Genomic DNA, 23,011 nt, shown 5'->3' with positions numbered 1-23,011 from the left:
CTGTGGGAGGGGGGTTTCTCCTCCTCTGTGTCCCACAGCCTTCTTGTTTTTATATGTCTGTGTCTTTTCTGTTTTATGCTGTGTTTCTCTGGGTGACTGTGTGTACCAGGTCCAACAGAACCAAGGCCTCTCAAAAGCTGTTTGTTCCAAGTGTAACAACAAACAGACCAAGCCACAAGGCACTGGGTCCACGTTATGTGATGCTTGTATAACAACGGGTTCACAGATGGCGATTACTAGCTCTTCTGCTCCACCATGGGCAGGGGAGACACCCTGGTTCAGAGTACAACGGTGCCTGCACCCTCCACTTCCTACCAAAAAAAAAAAAAACAGTCACAAGAGCGTACTCTGACTGTTCTCCAGTCAGAAGAGTCGGACGAACAATTCCTCGCTACAGAGGATTCCGTAGAGGATGATTTGGAGGAAGTTTTACAAGAAACCCCTCAGGAGTTAGTCCGCCTTCCCCGGGGTGGAATCTCTAACCTTGGCAGTCAGAAAGGTCCTTAATTTTCCTGAGGAGATAGTTACTGCATCCCAGGAGTGGGAACTATTTCACGAACAACCTAAGTGTTCAGCGGTTTTTCCGTTCTCACAACCACTTCAACAACAGTTATCAGTGGCCTGGAAACAGATAAGCGGTTCCGGATAAGCAGTTCCAAATTCCATGCAGGTTTCCCCTTAGCTACCCTTTTCCATCATCCATGATGGAGAACTAGGAAACACCTCCTCCTGTAGCATCTGATTTCAGTCTCTCTAAGAAAACAGCAGTTCCGGTGCCGGGAGCTACTGTTTTTAAAGGACCCTTCGGATCGTAAGTTTGAGACAACACTATGATCTATATATACCGCAGCAGGAGCTCAGCTTTGTCCTACCCTTATTACTGCCTGGGTTAACCAGTTGATTACACTCGGGTACTTCCAGAGCAGAATTAAGTCTACTAGCAGAACACATCTGTGAGTCTGCAGTTTACTTAGGAGAAGTTTCTAAGGATATCAGTCAGATTAGTGCCTGCATCTGCTATTTCTGAACGCAGAGCTCTGTGGTTGCGCGCTTGGCAAGCAGACGCAGAGTCCAAGCGTGCGGTTGAGGGTTTACCATTCATGGGTGATATGTTTTTTGGCCCGGAATTGGACAAGGGGGGGGGTCGTCGTCCACTCACGGAGGTCGTCCACTCACAGTGGCACGTAGACCAGAGCCTAAACCAGCTGAGAAACGAGTGGCTTGATGGTCTTCCGTCCCACCTGGGGTTTCCTGCAGTGGGAGCACGCTTGCAAGAATTTCAAGTTCAGGTCTCTAGTAGTTTCATCTGTGCTAGTTCCGATTCCGGAGCTTCAGCGAGGGGTGGGGTTTTACTCAAACCTGTTTGTAGTGCCCAGACCGAATGGTGCGGTCAGACCCATCTTAAACCTCAGGTCCTTAAAATCTGTCTCTGAAGATGTATCATTTCAAAATGGAACATCTGCAGTCCGTCATTGCGAGCTTGGAACCAGGGGGGTTCTTATTATCCCTGGATATCAAGGAGGCTTTTCTCCATGTTCCCATTGGGAACCACACCAAGCTTTTCTGAGTTTTGCCATATTGAAAGACCATTACCAGTTTCGGCATTGCCGTTTCTGGTTATCCTCTGCTCCCCGCATATTCACCAAGATCATGTCAGTCATGATCGCTCTCCTTCGGTCATCAGGAGTGAACATAATCCCTTATTTGGACTATCTGTTGCTCAAGGCTCCATCGGTATCTCTTCTATCAGATCATGCCTTACTGACCTATCACACTCTAACCCAACACGGTTGGAAAATCAGCTTCAAGAAGTCAAATCTCAATCCGTCCCAGAAGCTTCTATTTCTGGGCATGATAGTGGATATGGAATCAGGATTTTTCTTCCAACAGACAAGGCCAGGGATATCCGGTTGTTAGTTCAGCTGGTCCTCAGTCCACAGAAGGTGTTAATGCTTCTTTGCGTCTCTTAGGAAAGAGGGTAGCTGCTTTCGAGGCACTACAGTTCGGCCGATTTCACTCCAAGGTTTTTCAGCTGGACCTGTTAGCACAGGGACAGGGTCTCATCTGCTTCTACATCAACAGATCCATCTGGGCCCGATTACCAGAATGGCCCTTCTCTGGTGGATGTAATCCACAAATCTTTTAGCGGGCCGGAGATTCGGAGTGTGGGACTGGATCATTGTAACAACGGATGCCAGCCTCCGAGGATGGGGAGCAGTAGTCCTCGATTACCACTTTTAGAGGGTCCCCTCTAGACCAGAGATGGCCCATAAATGCATTGGAACTCAGAGCGCTTTACAATGCTCTGATAGAGGCAACCTAGTTTCTAAAGGCTCATCCAGTAAGAGTTTAGTCCGATAACTCGACGGCCGTCGCTTACATCAACCACCAAGGAGAAACTCTGAGTCGCATGGCTATGCGAGAAGTAACTCTGATCCTCCGATGGGCCGAGAACCATTCAGTAATCCTGTCGGCGGTATTCATCCCGGGTGTGGACAACTGGGAAGCAGATTACCTAACTTGACAGGATATCCATTCCAGGGAGTGGAAGCTTCATCCAGACGTGTTCAATGTGCTGATACGTCGATGGGGATGTCCTCAGGTGGATCTCATGGTGTCACGACTGAATTGTCAGCTACCAGTATACAGGTCAAGAACTCGAGATCCGCAGGCGGAAGCAGTAAACGCTTTGACAAGTCAGTGGATCTATGACTTAGTTTACCTTTTTTTCCTCCGATTCCGCTTCTTCCTTGTCTTCTAAAAAAGGATAAGACAAGCGACAGCCTCTGTAATTTTCGTGGCTCCGAACTGGCCTTGGAGAAGTTGGTTCTCGGACCTTCGATCCCTATTGTCAGACGATCCGTGATTCCTTCCTCTGCGCCCGGATCTTCTACAGCAGGGCCCTTTCATACACCCCAACCTAGCACAACTGCGTTTACCGGGGTGGCTCTTTCGCCAGTTTCGGCTGCGCATTATCATCGCATCTGGCGTGCTCATATCTCACCTGGTTTCTGCTTTTCATTCAGACAGGTCTGGATTCTGGCCTTCGTCTGGGAACCTTAAGGGTGCAGGTCTCTGCCTTTTCCATCTTCGTTCAAAGGAATTTGGAAATTGGCCCTCATTCCTGAGGTGCAGACATTTCTTCAAGGGGTCTTGCGCGTGCAGCCCACTTTTGTACCTCCAATAGCTTCCTGGGATCTAAACTTAGTGCTTCTGTTTCTTCAGTCGCCCATGTTTGAACCTTTGGAGGAGGTTGATCTTAAGTACCTGTCTTGGAAGACGTTTCTCTTCCTGGCTCTCGCTTTGGCTCGTAGAGTTTCAGAAGTGGGTGTTCTGTCTTATAAGCGGGACGGCAGCCGCTTTCCTTGCCAAGGTTGTGTCGGCTTTTCATATCAATCAGCCTATTGTGGTACCGTTGTTGGTGGAGGACTCTGGTGTTTCTTCTACCTTGGATGTGGTTAGGGCTCTCCGCATCTATGTTGCCAGAACAGCGTCCATCCGTAAGTCTGAGTTGCTTTTTGTCTTCTATGATGCTGTTCGGAGGGGTTGGCCATCGTCTAACCAGACTTTGGCACGTTGAATTCGGCTGACTATTCATCAGGCTTATGTTAGTGTCGACTGTCGGCCTCCTTCGTCCATTAGACTCGTTCCACACGTTCTGTGGGTGCGTCATGGGCGGCCGGTAGAGGAGCCTCCACGTCACAATTGTGCCGTGAGGCCACTTGGTCTTCAGTTCACAGGTTTGTCAAGTTTTATACCTTTGATATGTTTGCTACTTCGGCATCCCGTTTTGGCCGCCTAGTTCTGCAGGTGACACAGAGCGCTCCCGCCCGTGGGGAAAACTTTGGGACGTCCCCAGCGTAAGCACCTCCAGTGTCCCCTAGTGGATGAAAGAGAAAATGGGATTTTGGTACCTACCGGTAAATCCTTTTCTCTGATTCCACAGGGGACACTGGACGCCCACCTCAGTGCTCATAGCCTGCCTGTTAGGCTTGTTCTGTATGTTGTATGATATATTGTGTGTTGTTCTCTCCTTTTCTTATTCCGCTTGTTCTCAATCTCCTCTGTCTTCATTTTCTAAACTGAGGGCTGATGGGGCATAGAGGGGGAGGAGCTTCACACTTCTAAATTATTTAAAGTGCCGGCTCCAGTTATCCACGCCTCTATACCCCAGCGTAAGCACCTCCAGTGTCCCCTGTGGAATCAGAGAAAAGGATTTACCGGTAGGTACCAAAATCCCATTTTTAATTTGGAGTGTACATTCTTGTTAATGTTAGTTACCTGCATCAAAGTCAGTTGGTGGGATTATTGCTATGCTACAATTTTGTTTTGTACAACTAGTAGTGGTTGCAGCAAGTCACACCTACTAATGGATGCCATTTGTATAACACCGTAATGACATTGGCAGCGTAGTGCACATATATATATATATATATATATATATATATATATATATATATATATATATATATCTCTATATTTCTACCTACTGCTGTTGGATATGTTTGTTACGGAGTGCCGCCCTGCGTTTGGTGTGTGTGTGTGTGTAAATATATATATATATATTTTATTTTTTTCATTTCTTTGTTCCCTATCCAGTTGTACTTCTTTACCCAGAGTGCCAAGCTTCAGTTTGTTTATATAGATATATATCTACAAGTATATAACTGATATCTTCCAATTAATCTACGCTATCCAGCACCATCCACGTCACCATACCAAGCAAAGGCTTTCGCAAAACATTTATTTGAGGTCTCAGTGGTGTGGTGGTCAGGGTATCAACAATTCTGTATTTGCTTTGGGTAAGCATTTTAATAGGGTTCATTGGTTGTGCACACGGTCATGCATGAAAATGGTCCATAAAGCAGAGACCTGGCAAAGTACAGATTCAGTGTATCTATGCTCAAGTTGTTGTTTTTTTTTTTTTTTTTTCTTCTTTAGCTCTCTGAATGACCGTTTATTAGACTTCTATCTTGGAACTATTACATTATTTTTGATATTTACAATGTTATACAGTTAAGTTACTGGACAGAGCACACATTTTACTTTGCTTATGGCATGGTTTTGTCATTTATAAATGAATGTTTAGTTGACTAGTGTCCTACAAATATAGAATGTAATGCCCAAGTAATTTGTTTCTTTTTATTTCTTTTGTGCTTCAGAACGAAGATAGTCCCAGCCCAAAAAGACAGAGATTGTCAAATTCGGTGTTTGATTACACAGTGGCGTCTCCTGCACCATCGCCGCCAATGCGACCATGGGAGATGACATCAAATAGGCGGCCTCCTTCGGCTCGCCCCAATCAGCACCACTTCTCAGGGGAAAGATGTAACACACCTGCTCGCAACAGAAGAAGGTAACTAAAGTTTCTGTTAGGAGGTCCTTTGAATGTGCCCATGTTAAACCTGGTTTTTGTTTGACTATTTTCCAAAATCATTTAAAAAAAAATAAATAACTAAAGTAAATAGTGTTTTTACATTAACTTTTGTAGTCTTTTTATATGGCATGTTTTAAAAGTTATGTAAAGATTATTGCTTCCCCCCCCCCCCCCCCCCTTCCAGTATCCTTTTAAAGAGTTGAGCAATTATTCCTGTTGCAGGTTTGCAGTCTGACACCACAATTCTAATTTTGCTTACAATGCATTATAAAGCATTGGATTTGTCATTTCATAAAAAGCTAACTCCAGTTATGTGGATTTTTTTTTTTTTTGTGTGTGTGAGGGCCTATATATGCGCAAAAGCTTTAAGGTTGAAGTTTTGTAGATCTAACCCCTTCCTTCCTGTAATCATTGCTAAATATACACATTTGTGTGTGTGTGTGTATATATCTATCGCTTACCTGTCCTTGATGCTTTTGCCTTAAGGGGAATCCTATAAAATTAACATACATATGCACATTGGCACCTCAGACTTTGCCTTCCCTTATGTTATATTAGGAGTAAGGTCTCATCATTATAACCCATGGAACAATGCTGCCAGAGGTGAAAATTGTGGTGGTGATGGGTTCACTTGCAGTTATTGTCTTTAGTGCCTCCACCCAGGTGTCCTTAGGAGATCTCACCAGAAAGCAGACTTATTTTTCATGTGTTAAATGGGGAGGAAGGGTTTTTGTACTTTTTGGGAACAAATGGAGTAGGTGGAAGGATGGGAAAGTAGCATGTGGTAACAAACAGAAATTGCAATTAATGTATACCTAATCACGTAGTTCAAATGTTATGTATTTACGTAGTTGGCTGAATCCACTGATGGGCAGTGTGTAGTTTCACAAGATAGATACAACAGCTCCATAAACCAACTTCCTTTCTACAGAAAGGTTGACTGGCTAGTTGTAATAAATGTTCTTTGTATTCAGGTACTATTATATTGAGCCAATGTATGGCCTGCAATACATAGAATAGCAGGTAATGATACCTATAAACTGCATTTGCTTCAAATAAATCTTAATATAGGCTGGGGTGTTTGAAGTAAGCATGCAAGGCCGCATGGAAGCCCTGATGTAATGAAATTCAATGGGTATTTGCAGTGATATGGAGACAGGCTTAGAATTATAGGTTGTGATCCAACACAACAGTAATGGCAAGGGATGGATTGACACATGAACTATTGGGAGTCCTGTTGCTATGCCCAAAGTCTTTTAATAGTTAATTGTGGATGTGAAATGTGGTGGTGCCACTGAGCTAGACCTTCAAGTCACTAGCCTAGGTGGGCCAATGTTGACCATTTAGTGGGCAGCCAAGGACATATAATTTGTGCTAGTTTCATGTAGGGATGTGGGCCTTCTCTTTGCCATAATGGCAGTGCCTCTTCAATACTATTATACTACTATTGCATGTGGCGTTTCATGGGTCTAAGCTGCAGAAGCAGGTCTACTTACATGTTCACTAATATTGCTTGTCTGTTCTGTATATCCATTGATGATAATGCTTTTCTTGGCCCATTAGCAGTCTTATTAAAAATTCCCATATGCCTTCTACATTGTCCTTTTTTATTTAGTGACATATAATTCATCTAAAACTTTCACCAATTTATCCAGAATCCAATTAATGTCCCAGCATATTTTACATTACATGACTAGTTATGTTTTTCGTTTTAGCCCTCCGGTTAGACGACAAAGAGGCAGAAGGGACAGACTGTCTCGCCACAATTCCATTAGCCAAGATGAAAATTATCACCACCTATCTTATGGTCAACAGCCAGTAGAGGAGCCGAGGGCTTTCCACCCACCGAATGTATCTCCTCGCATGTTGCACCCAGCTGCACATCCACAACAGCAGAATGCCGTAATGGTTGACATCCATGAACAGGTGTGAAAGAGTTTAGTTCCTTTTTAGAGGCTATGCTATTTAATTTTTGTATCTGTCATATGAAATATATCTAGCTATCTTTACCAATACAGTGCCTTGCAAAAGTATTCACCTCCTTTGCATTTTTCATGTTTTGTTGCCTTACAACCTGGAATTTAAAATGGATTGTTTGAAGATGTGCATAAATTCATTCACGGAACATGTTAAGTTGTGTTTTTTTTTTTTTTGTTTTTTTTTGTGTTTTGTTTTTTGTATATTGTGAATCAAACAACATTTAGGACAACATAACAGAAAACTTCAGTGTGCATAACTATTCACCCCCCTAAAGTCAGTACTTTGTCAAGTCACCTTTTGCGGCAATTACAGCTGCAAGTCGCTTTGGATAAGTCTCTCTGAACTTGCCACATCTTGCCCCTGGGATTTTTTGCCCATTCCTCAAGGCAAATTTGCTCCAGCTCCTTCATGTTGGATGGTTTCCGCTTGTGAACAGCAATCTTCAAGTCTGACCACAGATTCTCAATTGGATTGAGATCTGGGCTTTGACTAGGCCATTCCAACACATTTAAATGTTTCCCCTTAAACCACTCGAGTGTTGCTTTAGCAGTATGCTTCATGTCATTGTCCTGCTGGAAGGTGAACCTCAGTTCCAGTCTCAAATCACAGGCAGACAAACAGGTTTTGCTCAAGAATATCCATGTATTTAGCACCATCCATCTTTCCCTCGATTCAAATCAGTTTCCCAGTCCCTGCTGCTGAAAAACATCCCCACAGCATAATGCTGCCACCGCCATGTTTCACTGTGGGGATGGTGTTCTTGGGGTGATGGGATGTGTTGGGTTTGCGCCAGACATAGCGTTTCCTTGGTGGCCGAAAAGTTAAATTTTAGTCTCATCTGACCAGAGCACCTTCCTCCATACATTTGGGGAGTTGCCCACATGCTTTTTGGCAAACTCAAATCATGTCGTCTTATTTTATCACTAAGTAATGGCTTTTTTTCTGGCCACTCTTCCATAAAGCCCAGCTCTATGGAGTGTACGGCTTATTGTGGTCACATGCACAGATACACCAGTCTCTGCTGTGGAACTCTGCAGCTTTTTCAGGGTTACCTTTTGGTCTCTGTGCTGCCTCTCTGATTAATGCCCTCCTTGCCCGGTCTGTGAGTTTTGGTGGGTGGCTCTCTTGGCAGGTTTGTTGTGGTACCATGTGCTTTCCATTTGATGATGATTGATTTGATGGTGCTCCGGGGGATCATCAAAGATTTGGATATTTTTTTATAACCCAACCCAGAATTGTACTTCTCAACAACTTTGTCCCTGACTTGTTTGGAGAGTTCCTTGGTCTTCATGGTGTGATGCCTCTTGCTTAGTGGTGTTGCAGCCTCTAGGGCCTTTCAGAAAAGGTGTGTTTATACTGATAGATCATGTGACACTTAGATTTCACACAGGTGGACTTCATTTCACTAATTATGTGACTTCTGAAGGTAATTGGTTGCACCAGAACTTTTGAGGGGCTTCATAGCAAAGGGGGTGATTGCACATGCCAATTTTCGGAATTTTATTTATAAAGATTCTTTTTTATATATATATATATTTTTCGACTTCAGGGTCCATAGGGGGTCCACAGGGTTGACCTTGGGGGTATATTTGGGAACCAAATCCGGGCACCACGCAGTTAAAGCTTTTAGCTCCCAGGATGCACTTGGGTCCACCCCCCCAGCCAGAGGCACCTCAGTTTAAGTTGGTGCCCGGCCAGAGTCGGGTCACCGTTTAGTGCAGTGGGGGCTGATTAGCAGCCCCTAAGCTTTATTTATTTTATTTTTATTCAAAGGACAAAGTTTTTATTTTTACTTTGGATTCTTCAGAGCGGCAGCGTCGGACTGTCCATAGGACGTCTAAGCTGCCGCTCCGTCACCCCTCTGGCGCTGAGACGCCAGTACAGATCTGGGGATCTCAGCGGGACCCCAGAGTCTGTACTAGCCGGACTCTGCGGGTGCCCAGGACTGCTGCCGGATCCACGGGGAGCAGGTAAGGCGCGGGTCACTGCTTGCTGTGATCCACGCATTTGAAATGCAGTCCTGTGCCTCCGGTCTCTGGGGACAGACCGGAGGCGCCGGCAGTGGCGGCGGGCCCCCCATACCCCGTGTGTCCACTAGACCACCAGGGACTTGGCGATCGGCGCAGGGAGCTGGCATCCCGGGGGTTAATAGCCAGCCAGGGGAGGCAGCCTTCCCTGTTACAGCGGCTCCTCCCCTCAGCTCAGGGCGCCTTTCAGTATTATAGTCTGGCGTCGCTGAGCTGCTTCCTCCGCGGGCCACTCTTCTTCTGAGGTCTCCAGCGGCCATTTCTTTGTGGTGCAGCAGAAATCTCCGGAGATGGCAGTTGGTCCAGTCCCCCTGCGTACCTCACCACTAGGTCAGTGTACACAGTGCTGTAGCCACGGAATCTGGGTAAGTTGAATGCAGTGACATAGTGCAGTATATTGTATGACATGTTTATGTATGTATGTGTGTGTGTGTATATATATATATATATATATATATATATATATATATATATATATATATATATATATATATATATATTAGGGATGTGCAGGCTCGGATAGGCTCGAGTTTGCACGTGGAGTTCGGATTTTTCCCTCCAAAAAAACGGAACTCAGAACGAGGCAAAACGTCATCTTACATGGACGAACATCATCATTCCTGGTCTTTTGTCCAGGAATGATGATGTTCGTCCATGTAAGATGACGTTTTGCCTCGTTCTGAGTTCCGTTTTTTTGGAGGGAAAAATCCGAACTCCACGTGCAAACTCGAGCCTATCCGAGCCTGCACATCCCATATATATATATATATATATATATATATATATATTTCTGCATGGTATGTGAGTTATGCTAGTACTGACTCTGTTCTTTATTCTCACCTGTCAGTGTATATCTATCCCTTTTCTTACAATCTGTTCTTGTACAGCTGTACTTAGGGTGGTTCTGAGACCTCACATGTATATACTATATTCGTGAGGTTTGTCACATACTGTTGCGTGCTGCACGTTGCCATATTTTGGGTGGAACTGTGTGTTGCATACGCTGAAAATGGGTCCCTGCAGCTAATTTTAGCATCAGTCAGGACCAGTATAGCGCTGCTTGATATTTCCGCCAAGCTTGGTCAGATATGTCTGACCAGGAGATAGAGCGTTATACTGCACCCATTTTTACTATCCTGCAAGCCATGTGCTGCAGGTGTTAGTGCGGAGGATTTAACTCATAAAGGGTTCTGTATGTGGCGTCGTCTGGTGCCGGCCCCTTTCACGACCCCTTGGGCGGTTTGTTTTCTCGGGATCCTCTCAATTGCGGATCGCCGTGCGGGCCCCATTGTTGTACCTCACCTGTGGGTTACTTCACCATACTGCCCTTTTCATCTCAGGGTATCTTGCAGTTTCTTGCACTCTTCCCCTGTGACACAGACTACCACTCCCGGCAGGGTTTTTTCGCAGTATATGAATTCCCCCTGGTGCCACAATAGTCTGTCATTCCCCTTGCAGGGATTACCACAGCCACCCTGGGTGGATGTCGTTTTCTACGAAACGCTAATTGGCGTGGTTGATGCCCTCTGGTTACTTCCCAGTTGGCTCTGCCATGTACTCTTACACGGGGGGAAAGCCTATTTCAGGTTTTATTATCCCTGTTTTAGGGCTGGTAGCAGGTCCATTCTGGTAGAGTGAATGTTGACCTGCACCTGTATCATACACCCTCAGTCTTACATGCCTTTCGGGTTCCCTGTTGCTGACTAGCGGGTGGATCGCATGGCGGGACTCTGGCTGTTGCCAGATATGAGGTATTGCACCAGTGTTTGGCCCTTATTCAGACCCGAACAGGGCCTTACAAAACCAGAAAGCTATACAGTTGGTGCGGTAAGCGGAGCTAATTAGGCCATCCCCACTTTCTCAGCGAGGGACTGGTTGTTCTGCTTTCTTTCTGGTGCGGAGGCTGAATGGTCCTCTTTGGCCTATTCTCTGGCTCAATTTCCTGAACCAGTTCCTAAAGCTACCTGGGCTCAGGAGACAATCCTATGCTCCATCATACTATGTTTGGAACCTGGGGACTTTATGGTGTCACTGGATATACAGGACGTGTGCCTATGGGTACTTACAGAGACCTTTCCTCAACATGGATTGAGGTTTGCTGTATCACAGCAACACTTATAATTTTTCGGGCTCTGCCTGTTGGGACTGTCTTCAGCCCCACAGGGGTTTACCAGCGTTCTGGATTTTCTGACAGTTCTCCTGTTCAGTATATCCCAATGCTCCTGTACCTGGGTGGCCTCCTGCTCTTAGCAGGATCACCGGGGTACTTTGCAGCCAGGTCAGGATGACCGTGGCTTCTTCAGGGTGCAGGCGTTTAATCAACGGGGAAAAAGTCCTCCCTGCATCCCTCTCTGGGTGTTCTTCATCTAGGAGCCCTGCTGGTTTCTCAGAATCTGAGAATTCTTCTGGTGTAAGACGGAATCTCCACTCTTCCATTAGGAGTACATGATGTCTACGCAGTCGACATATGTCTTTACACTCTGGGATGCATGGTCAACTATTCAGTGTCTGCCTTTGGATGGGTGGAATGGGCTTAGGGCCTGATTCAGACCCACTCGCGAGCGGCTGTCCGCTCGCAAGTGGGTCGATGGTGTGCACTGAGCATGCGCACGACGGAGGGAGCTCCGTCGTGCGCATGCGCGAGACGCGACGAGCGAAGGACTTTCCTTCGCTCGTTGTGTCTGATCAAAGGGGGCGTGCTGTCGATGTTGATTGACAGCACGCCCCCTTTGGTGGGCGTGCCGGGGGCGTGCCTCCCAGACGGGGGCGTTCCCAAGGGAATGCCTACCGTCAGAAGCCGGCCCACTGACATCACTAGTGATGTCAGTGGGAGTGATTTTGGCTCTGATAGAGCCAAAATCACTCCGGGCCTTGCGGTTGAGAAACTCAACCGCTGGCTCCGGCTCGCAGTGGCGATGGTCAAGACCATCGCGACCATCAACCTGCAGGCTCGTATAGGCTGTGGGTGGTGACCCAAAGCTATACGAGCGTCCAGGAGGACGCTCCATTTTTATGGAGGACGGCCCTCATTCAGAGCGAGCGCTCTGCTCAGAGCGTCCGGCTCTGAATGAGGGCCTTAGTTCTATTCCAGGCCTTTCCATAGTTGGCTTATGTCCTGATGGAACGAGTTTTTTTCTGTCGGATCACTGTTCAAACCATGATGCTCTCTCCGGAGGCAAGTCTGTCCCTTTCCGGGTGGCTATGGCCATCCGGAAAGGGTATTCTTTGCTATGGACAGTGTCTGGTTCGCATCCATTTCTGGGCAGTTGGACGTCTGTCGATTCCACCCTGTCCATTAACTTGTTGGATCTTTAGCCTGTCGTGGTCCTTCACTCTGGCATAACTCTTGTTTCCCGGTGAACCTGAAAAGGTTCAGTCCGACAGGGTCAGGAGAGTGGCTTCCTTTTTAGCAACACTGTTCATTGGGTGGCAATGACAGGTATGTCACACATTCGGACATAGTCCGAGGGTCTCCTCCCGACCATCTCGGCTGCGTTCATTTCAGGAGCTCTCCATTGTGAACGGGAGTCCTCAGCCATCACGACGTGCATCCCGGGGACTAGTCTCTTCCCCAAGAGAGGTTTCATCTCCTGGTGAGCAGGGGGGGCCCCCTGAGGTGACCCTCATGGCCTTCTGACTTTATCACACTATGGTGTTACAGTCCAGCTCTGGGGATTCTGAAGCAACCTTCAGTGACTCTTTGTCGGTGAAGTGGTCCTTCCACTTTGCGTACCTGGGTTCTCCGGTCTCCCTTCTTCCTCGAGGAAAGTGTTTCAATCGAGACTGAGATGCTTTCCTGCTGGTGGCTCCTGATTGCCCCAGATGTCAGGGGTACTTGGATATTCGGAGTCTCTCCATCAATACTCCATTCCTGATGCTTCACTGCCCGGACCTGTTGTCTCAGGGTCCTTGGTTTTGCCTTGGACCTGGGTCGTTTGTCTTTGACTGCGTCCCTACAGTGGTCTTCCGGCTCCCCTGGCTTTGTCATCGTTGGAATGATTAGAGCACATAGATCAGCTTTTGCTGGGACCTACCACAAACTGTGGCAGCCATAATTCTTATGGTATTGTACCTGTCGATACGATCCTCCGGTGTCCAGGATCTCCAGATATTCTGGCATTCCTTCCGGCTGGCTTGGGTTTCACCCTCGCCATAGCCTTCCTGACAGTGCGGATCTCTACACTGTCAGTATGGTTAAGATGTGGAATTGCTCCACTCTGGTATCCAGTTCATCCTTTGGAGTGTTTTTTCTGGATTATGCTTCCATTTGTCCTCCCTAGGGACTCCTTGGGAGTTAGTAGTGGTTCTTCGTTCCCTCCGGGGACAGTCAATGGAACCGCTGGTTGTGATGGCCATTACATGGTCTATTGTTTAGGCGCTCTCTCTCTCTCTCTCTCAAGGTGTTTGTATCAACCAGGAGAGTGTCTGAATTGGGAGCGTTCTCATGTGGCTCCCTCTTCTGGAGGGCATCATGTCAGGGTGTGAGTTGCTCTCGCCCTGTGTTTCTTCTTAAAGTGGTTTTTAGGTTCCATATTACTCTGGAACTTATGGTACGGCCATTCAGTCCCCAGTCCTCTCGGCTGGTGTGGCCTCATTGACTGTGGTCCGGCCTCTTTGGATTTATGTGATCCGTTCAAGTTCCTTATGGAAATCGGACTCCTTATTGGTGGTCTGCGGTTTCTGGTTTTAACAGGAAAGGATGGCCGGCCTATAATTACATGTTGGCTGGAAGGCCTCGTATGTTTTCCTCAGGGGCCTACCCATGGGTAGGCATTTCTGTCGTTGAGGTTTGTCTTTTCTCGGGCCATGTAACCCTCGTGGGCGGCTCGCAGTGGCGCCTCGGCTGTTTTGCCTTACTAGGTGACCACGTGATCTTCTGTCCAGACCTTTTTAAGGTTCTAGGCATTGGTTTCCTTTGCCTCTCAGGATGCTTCCTTTTTGGCGTCTGATTCTCCTCTCAGCACAGGAGCGTCCCCACCCTTGGTTGAACTGCTTTGGGACATCCCCAAGGTCAACCCTGTGGACCCCCTATGGACCCTGAAGTAGAAAACAAGAGATAAGGTAAGTTCTTACCATATCTGTTTCTACGAAGTCCATAGGGTCCACAGGGCGCTCACCCTGACGCACCTGGCTTCATATGGGCTGTGTTACTGGTCACCGGTTTCCCGTCTCCCTTTTCTGTGAGTCTGGTTCTTGAGTGTTCCAGTTTTCTCTCTCTCTCTCTTTCTCTCCTCCTCCGGCCTTTGGCTACTTACAAACTGAGGTGCCTCTGGCTAGGGGGCGGGGTTATAGGGAGAGTGGACCTAAGTGCATCCTGGGAGCTAAAAGCTTTAACCGCGTGGTGCCCGGATTTGGTTCCCAACCTATACCCCCATGGTCAACCCTGTGGACCCTATGGACTTCGTAGAAACAGAGATAACAAAGGTAAGTTCTTACCATATCTCTTGTTTTTTCATTTCACTTTACCAAATTAGACTATTTTGTGCAGATCCATCACAAAAAATTCAGATTAAAAAAATAAATAAATTACAGGTTGTAATGTAACAAAAAAGGTAAAAAGCCAAGGGGTGAATACTTTTGCAAGGCCCTGTATATCTATTGCTCATTTCTAGTTACCTGCCTTGTAATTGGTGTTCTCTTCCAGATTCACCAGGGCACAGTGCCGGTATCTTACACTGTCACAACCGTAGCACCACACGGAATCCCTCTCTGTACTGGGCAACACATCCCAGCTTGTAGTGCACAACAGGTTCCAGGCTGTTCTGTGGTCTTTAGTGGACAGCACTTACCAGTCTGCAGTGTGCCGCCTCCAGTAAGTAGTGAAATGCTATTAATTTATGATATACATGTCATAATGCCTTTACTGCATTAATATATTTTAATTTTTGTACCCCCCTTTACAGTTGATTAAGTTGATCTGCGAACTTTGTTTGTCCTGAATGAATAATCCGGACAATCCCAATAAACGCAACCTTTATTTATCTGGAATACGTTCTGCTTATTAAATGTTTTGTTTTGCTCCTGTTCCCTACAGATGCTTCAAGCCTGCTCAGTTCAACATTTACCGGTCCCCTATGCTGCTTTCCCACCCCTTATTTCCAGTGACCCCTTTCTACTGCATCCACCACACCTTTCCCCACATCACCATGCTCACTTGCCGCCTCCTGGCCAATTTGTGCCCTTCCAGACACAACAGTCTCGCTCGGTAAGAACAATTTTTTGCAATTTACTGATTGCACTCAACTATCTGAATTTGTGTCTAAGTAGGCTGATTGATTTGTGGAGGTGTCCTCCTAATTATGCTTTTGTAACATTACATGTTGCAGATCCTTTCTTTAGAACAAAGTAAACTTAGACATTCTAGATATTGTCATGTGAGACCTTTCTAACAATGTAATGTATATTGATTTGTTATGTGCCAAAATGTATACAGAACTTTACCACAACTAAAGTGATAAAAATATTTGAATTCAGAAAATTACATTCTCATACCAGATAACTCTTCAGTAACACAGGTTTTTTTTTTCAGTATGATTTTTTTTTTTTTCTCCCCCCTGCAGCCTCTGCAAAGGATAGAGAATGAGGTAGAACTGTTGAGTGAACATCTACCTGTGGGTGGATTTACATACCCTCCACCAGCTCATGCACCAACGTTACAGCCAACTGCCCCATTACAATTCATAACTCATGATCCTTTGCACCAGGAGGTTTCTTTTGGGGTTGTAAGTAATTCTCTAACTTTTAACTCACTGTTCATGAATTCCATTTTGAAAATGTTACCAGAGAACATGTCACCAGGTGGCATGTGCAAAATGTTCTTGTCAAAAATAAATCTCTCCTGTGTCCCCCTGGATTTGTTAGCTGATGGCACACATGACGCTGCTAACTTACACAATTCTCTCCCGGAAGAGATCTCTTGTACATCACCACTTTTCTCTCCAGGCACCTGGCACTGGAGGTGGGCCCATCTCATAAAGTGTAGGTGCTTTATTAAATCCTGTTTAAAACTTGTGCCCGAGCAATCATATGATCGAAATGCATTTAGGAAAACCTCTTATATTGTGAAATCTTATAACATTACTTTCTTCTTCAGGGTACGTAGGGCCCACAGGATCTACCTTGGGGTATGTAGTGGAAACAAACCATTGCACCAAACGGCTTACAGCTTTGAAGCTCCCAGCATGTACTGGTCCTCCTCCCTATATACCCCGCCCTCAGCCACAGGCATTCAGGTTTTTTGTTTGGTGCGCAGCAAGACGCACCTGTTATACAGCAGGACTGCCTATGCAGTCCCAGGCTTTTTTCTTTTATGATTTACCTTCGTTTTTGAACTACTGAGTTTAGCAGTACCAGGCGCTGTTAATGACGCAGGTACTGCGACTCCTACTACCTCCACCGACGCCGAAACACCAGTACCGCTATATGCCCTGAGGTTTTCGGTGTGGCTTAGCTAGCGGCTGTTGCTGAGGTCCAGACTGCAGTCAGGCACGGAGATGACAGGTAAACTATTCCTCATGGGGAATCATGCGTGGCAGTCCTGGCATCTGGTGTAGGAGACACATCGGGTGCAGCTGCGGGTGAAGGCTTCGTGTGACGTGTCCTCACTAAGGCGGCCGGGTCCATATCGTCTGTCACTGGGGACGGGTATTAGACGCACTAGTGAGCATCTACTACTATGAGGCCAGCGTACCCGTGGCATCAAAATCTAAGCTTAGGGGAGATAGGCGCTCCCCCGGCTGCTCCTCCCCCAACCCAGACAAAACTTCCGGTACGGATTTCAGGTCTGGTTTGCTATATTTGACCACCTCGTGTTGAGACGCTCGGAGATAGCATTTGTGTGTGTGTGTGTCTGAGCAGGATGGATTGTGTAGTAACTGTTGTAAACAGCTACCTGTTTGATTCGGTACATCTGCTCCAGCGCTAGAGCTACCTGGGTGGTATCGGGTTTTATCGCACTTAGTGGACAAAGTCACAGAAGCGCAGGCTCCGACTGAGGTATTTCCTCATGCTATGGGGTGTTTACAGCATTTGCTCATCTCAGACGATAAGGAGTCTGGATACTGCCATATTTGGACAACCTCCTGATATTAGCACAATCTCAGAAGATGTTACAGGGTCCTCTACAGATGACCATTGCCTGTTTACAAGAGCACGGCTGGATAATCAGTTGGAAAAAGTCTTCTCTTTCTCCAACTCAGCAGATTGTGCACTTGGGGGCACTGCTGGATTCTTTGGGACAGAGGATTTTTATACCAAAAGACAAAATTGTGGCACTACAGTCTTGTGTGTGTGTGTGTGTGTGTGTGCAGTCTTCTCTGCAAGCAAAGAGTGTCAGTACACTTGGCAATGCAGGTGCTGGGCTCCATGGTATCCACATTCGACATGGTGGCTTATGCCCAGTTCCACTCCATGTCCCTGCAGAATTGGATTCTGGCTCATTGGGATGGTCATTATCATCGGATAAAGTCTCAGATGATCTGCATCTCACCAGAGGTTCGGCTCTCCCTCGCTTGATGGCTGGAGACTACTCATTTAAACAAGGGTCGTTCGTTATGGGTCCCGGATTCTGTACTCCTCACCACGGATGCAAGGATGGGGAGCAGTGACAGGCCATCACACCTTTCAAGGAAGATGGACAGTTTAGGAAAGTCTCCTACCAATAAATATCTTGCAGCTTCATGCAGTGCACAGAGGTGCTCATACTGGCGCAGGACCTTCTACAAGGCAGGCCTGTCCAGGTTCAGACCGACAATGCGTTAACAGTGGCCTACATCAGCCATCTAGGAGGCACACGAAGTCTGGCAGGCATGAAGGAAGTGGAGGAAATTTTGCTGTGGGCAGAATGCCATCTTCTGGCAATATTCATCCCAGGTGTTCTCAACTGGGAAGCGGAAGTCACCAGGACATACACGCCAGAGAATGGGCTCTTCATCCGGATGTCTTTCAACTCCTGGTGGACAAGTAGGGATAACCGGATGTAGACCTCATGGCATCACAATCACAAAGTCTCCAGGTACGGGTCCAGAACAAGGGACCCCTCAGCCGCCTTCATGGACGCTCTGGCGGGAGGTGGGACTTCAGGATGGCATAGCTGTTTCCTCCAATCTCCCTCCTCCCTAGAGTCGGCAGGATAATAATAGCCTCTGCCTGACCCAGGAGGCATTGGTTCTCTGACCTGACATGTCTATCCATAGACAGTCCACTGCTACGGCCAGATCTGCTAGTGCAGGGTCTCTGCCTATATCTGGATTTACCTTTGCTGTCTTTGACGGCATGGCTAATTGAGTCTGCCGTCTTGAAGGCCAAAGGTTTTTCGGCCTCTGTGATTCAGACGATGCTGAGGGCAAGGAAGCCTGCTTCCTGCCCGCATCTATCACAGAATTTGGCATTAATTTTTTCCTTGGTGTTCTCACAGATAATGACCCTAAGATTTTCAAGGTTGCAAGAATACTTTCTTTTCTTCAGGTTGGGTTAGACATAGGTCTTCGCCTGGCTACCTTGAGAGTTCAGGTTTCTGCATTGTCCGTTTTGTTCCAATACAGAATTGCCCCTCTGCCGGATATTAGAACATTCCTGCGGGGGGTTTTCCGGCTGCAACCTCCATTTGTCCCTTTATTGGCACCGTGGGATTTGACTTTGGTTCTCAGGGCATTGCAGACGGCTCCCTTTTGAACCTTTTGGCTACGGTGGATTTAAGATGGTTGACAGCGAAGATGCTTTTTGTCCTCGCTATCGCCTCGCCTTGTAGAGTTTCTGACTTTGCAGCTTTGTCATGTCGCTTTCCATATTTGTTTTTTCATCAAAATAGAGCTGTCCTCTGTAATGTGGGCCCGATTCAGACCCGCTCGCTAGGCTGCATTGGCACATAGCCTGCCGATGCTTGCAATGTGCGCATGCGAATAAGACTCAGTGCGCGTGCGCAAACTAATCCATGTACATAGACTCCTCGCTAGAATGAGTGACAGGCCAATTCGTTTGTGGGTGGTGACAGGGGTTGGTCGATGGTAATGGGGTTGTGGTGGTGCGAACGCAGGCATGTCTGTACTTAACGCCGTTTCAGAGGAGTGCATAATTAAGACGAAACATCATAATACACGTCACATGGCTGAATAACACACTGAAGCACTCGCAGTGATTGTGGTAGGGTATGGTCAGCCACAAGTGCTGCGTATGGGTCAGATTGTTACTCGATGTTAGGAATTGTTGAATATACTTCCTGGAGATGTGTATCACTAAGAGAAAGTGCGTGTCTTAAGACAGGCTGGTGGGTGTCTAAATACACACCGCGATCGCACGCCAAGACATACTGGGCGCGCTAATGTCTTGCCGTGTGATCGCGGGATTTGCATACTTTGGCAGTTGCATGCGAACACATCTAGCGAGCGGGTCTGAATCAGGCCCTAAGGCAGTTTACCTTCCAAAGGTGGTTTCCAGTTTCCATATAAATGAGGAGATTGTAGTTCTGGCCTTTCAAACTTCAGACCTGTCTGCAGGTGAAACTTCCCTGGATGTGGTTCGAGCCCTTCGTATTTACGTGGATCGTACCAAATCTATCAGGAAATCAGATTAGCTCTGTTATATGGGTTTCACAAACGAGGCTGGCCAGCAAACAAGCAGATTTTGGCTCGCTGGCTGCGTACGCCTATTTCTCAGGTCTATACACTGGCTGGTCTCCCTGTCCCAAACAAGGTGACCGCACATTCTACTCTCTTTGGGACCATCGGGGGCAGTTATACATGGCGCCTCGGCTGAACAGCTGTGCAAGGCAACCACTTGGTCTTCCGTGAATATTTTTATCAAATTCTATGCATTTGATACTTTTGCCTCCCAGGATGCTTCTTTTGGGCGGCAGATTCTCCTCTGCATAGGAGCGTCCCCACCCTTAAGGGAACTGCTTTAGGACATCCCCAAGGTAGATCCTGTGGACTCTATGGACCCTGAAGAAGAAAATAAGTTATGGTATAACATACATCAGTTAACTTTCTTTGAGGTCCATAGGTCACCCACCCTGACGTACCTGGCCTCAGTTGGGATCTGTTCATTTTGCTTTTTCGTATCACTGATTCCCTCTTCGTATGTTGAGTGTTTCTTGTGTGCAATGTACATCCATTTCCACTTTCCGTCTCTTGCCGTTAGGCTTGTTTACAAACTGCCTGTGGCTGAGGGCAGGGTGTATAGGGAGGACCACCAGTGCATGATGGGAACTTCAAAGTTGTAAGCTGTTCGGTGCAATGGATCGTTTCCACTACATACACCAAGGTAGGTCCTGTGGACCCTATGGTCCTCTAGGAAAAAAAGTTAACTGAGGTATGTTATACCAAAACTCTAATTTTTATTAGGCATGAATTGAAAAGTTTAATTTACTAAAATGATTTGATTACAATAATTTAAGAGTAATGTAAAACCTCTACAGCCTCCCACTGTTAAATGGACTACAGTGTGTGCCATTGTTTAATGTTTAGTGTACAAGGGACAATACCGGGAAATGGTAAAAGTGCAAAACTAAACCTGACCATAATGTTAATGCTAATTGTGTTTTGGGCTACATAGAGAGACAAGTTAGATGAGTATGTGCAGTAGTTGCCATGTATGACTGATTACTGCTATTTTAATGCTTCATTAGTGTAGTACATTGTACAAAAGCTTATTAAGCAAGAACATTTTGTAGTTACAGGCAAAGAGATAATACATGACAGTAGTTGGTGGGATATGCAAGACCTAAGGTATGGGCAAAAAAGTAGATAGAGAGAAAGAGAGGTGACTTAGAGCTTTCAACTCTGGTGAGTAATAGTCAAAAGTAAAGAAGGGGAGATATTATTCCTGATTCTCTGCTGTCTGCAAGCCCTGCTGAGAATGCTAGGGTGGAATAAGCCAGTTAAATATGGAGGCATTCTAAGATACTGTGTTTGTGTGTGATTAAAATATAAGGTTGAAAAACATGTAAAGTTAATACAGATGAGAAGATGAATTTTAATACTGATTAGGACAAATTCATGATTGCATTTGCAGGACAGTGAGCAATTTCTCCAGAGGAATGCTAAACATTGGGTATAAGTACAGAGTTTGTAAGGCATGGTCTTGAATGGGTTTGTTAGACATGACCTTTGGATTTGACAAAGTGGTATCTTTAAGCTGTAATGGGGCATATCTATTTAGCCTGTAAGTACAGGCCAAATTTTACGTTGTGACCAGCTCATTGGGTTACGAAGATTTAAAGGAGTACAGCTTAGATGCCAAAGCAGAGATGATGAGGTATAGATCAGCTATAGTTGAGATAATGGGTAAGGGGATTGTGGATTATTGTGACATGCAAGGTGATGATCTTGAACAGAAATGGCGAGATCTGCAATTTGCACAGGGAGTAAACAAGGTCTATATTAATCATCACCCTTCGTGCCAAGACCAGGATTCAACCATTGATTTAGTCCAATGCTAGATATAAGCTGATCAGAGGGGAGATTTTGCAGATGGGTCATCAATGTGTCAGCTGAAGTTATCTTATGTGAATGTGGCAGAGACAAGTGTGAGAATAATGGCCAGAAATAACAGTCTGAGATTGTGATGGCAGCATGTTAAGATAGCTGCACATTGTCAGATTTTTTTTTTTGATCGGGACGAGAAACGGGGTTATTTTTCAGCATATTGCTTGCCCAAATATCTATGCTACACATTATGCAATTTTTTCATAGAAGCTAGCGATTATCCACCACACTGATTTTGCATATGTCTACCCACAAGGATGATGACGTAGTGACAGGAGAACATAGAAAACATGTGCAGATTATTGAAAATGCACACACACTGCTCAATATCGGGAATTTGAGGCCGAGATTTTCATTCTTGACTGACAGATAAGATAATGGAAGGAATGCGTTTGTGGATTTTTTCTTACCATTTTATCAGTGAAACGATCATTCATACACACTATACAATAAATCTGGCTGATAACCTGATTATTCGCAAATCTGTCTGATAATTGTGTAGTGTGTAGGTAGTTTTAGTGTTCAGTGTAAAAATGATGGACTAATCGGATTAGGAGAGACGAAGTAGTTGTGAAATTACTTGTTAGGTTTTTCTTTTCTTCAAAGGAACACTTTAATTAGCACCAATGTAGTGCCGTGGTTCTCGGCATCAACTCTAAAGATATCCCAACAGGTCACGTTTTGAGCATTGCTGTCAGTGGAAGCAGCTAATTATGTTAACTCACATGTGAATGATTAAAGAAATCCACAAAACACTATCTGTTGGTGGTACTTGATTAGTGTCCATTCTAGCACCCGGCAACTGTCGTCTCAACCCATGCAGTTTCTCTTTCTCGTCTGGGGTGTTGCGCTCTCCTCTGGCGCTTTTAGCTCTGCTCTGTATCTCAGCAGTTTGTTGCCATAGCTAATTGTGCTTGAAGCACTAAAGCAGAGAGCGACACCCCAGGCAGAAACTGAACTACACAAGTTGTGACACGTGCAGGGTGCTAGAATGAACACTAAATGACTGTAGTTGAGATCATCTGCTGTAGTGTGTGAGGGAAGGGGTGTGTGGAGATCCTAGCTTGTGGCTTTGCTAAAGTGGTGAAGAATAGCACTTAGCTTTTTTTTTTTTGGGGGGGGGGGGGACTAGTTCCATCAAATTT

At 45.9% G+C, this 23,011-nt stretch overlaps 1 protein-coding gene across 4 annotated transcripts in view; it reads left to right on the top strand.

Annotated features, from left to right (window-relative positions):
- RNF38 (ring finger protein 38) overlaps positions 1-23,011 on the top strand; it is a 232,247-nt gene that overhangs the window by 195,330 nt on the left and 13,906 nt on the right. For all 4 annotated transcript variants that reach the window (XM_088460070.1, XM_088460069.1, XM_088460072.1 and 1 more), the window contains 5 exons: positions 5,163-5,356; positions 7,093-7,303; positions 15,029-15,196; positions 15,419-15,589; positions 15,945-16,106. In XM_088460070.1, the coding sequence (XP_088316196.1) occupies positions 5,163-5,356; positions 7,093-7,303; positions 15,029-15,196; positions 15,419-15,589; positions 15,945-16,106 (906 nt within the window). The remainder of the gene's footprint in view (positions 1-5,162; positions 5,357-7,092; positions 7,304-15,028; positions 15,197-15,418; positions 15,590-15,944; positions 16,107-23,011) is intronic.

This window comes from Taudactylus pleione, unplaced genomic scaffold (genome assembly GCF_031769625.1).
Source record: "Taudactylus pleione unplaced genomic scaffold, aTauple2 ptg000967l, whole genome shotgun sequence".
Classification (NCBI taxonomy): Eukaryota; Metazoa; Chordata; class Amphibia; order Anura; family Myobatrachidae; genus Taudactylus; species Taudactylus pleione.
This window is presented reverse-complemented; position numbering and strand designations above follow the sequence as displayed.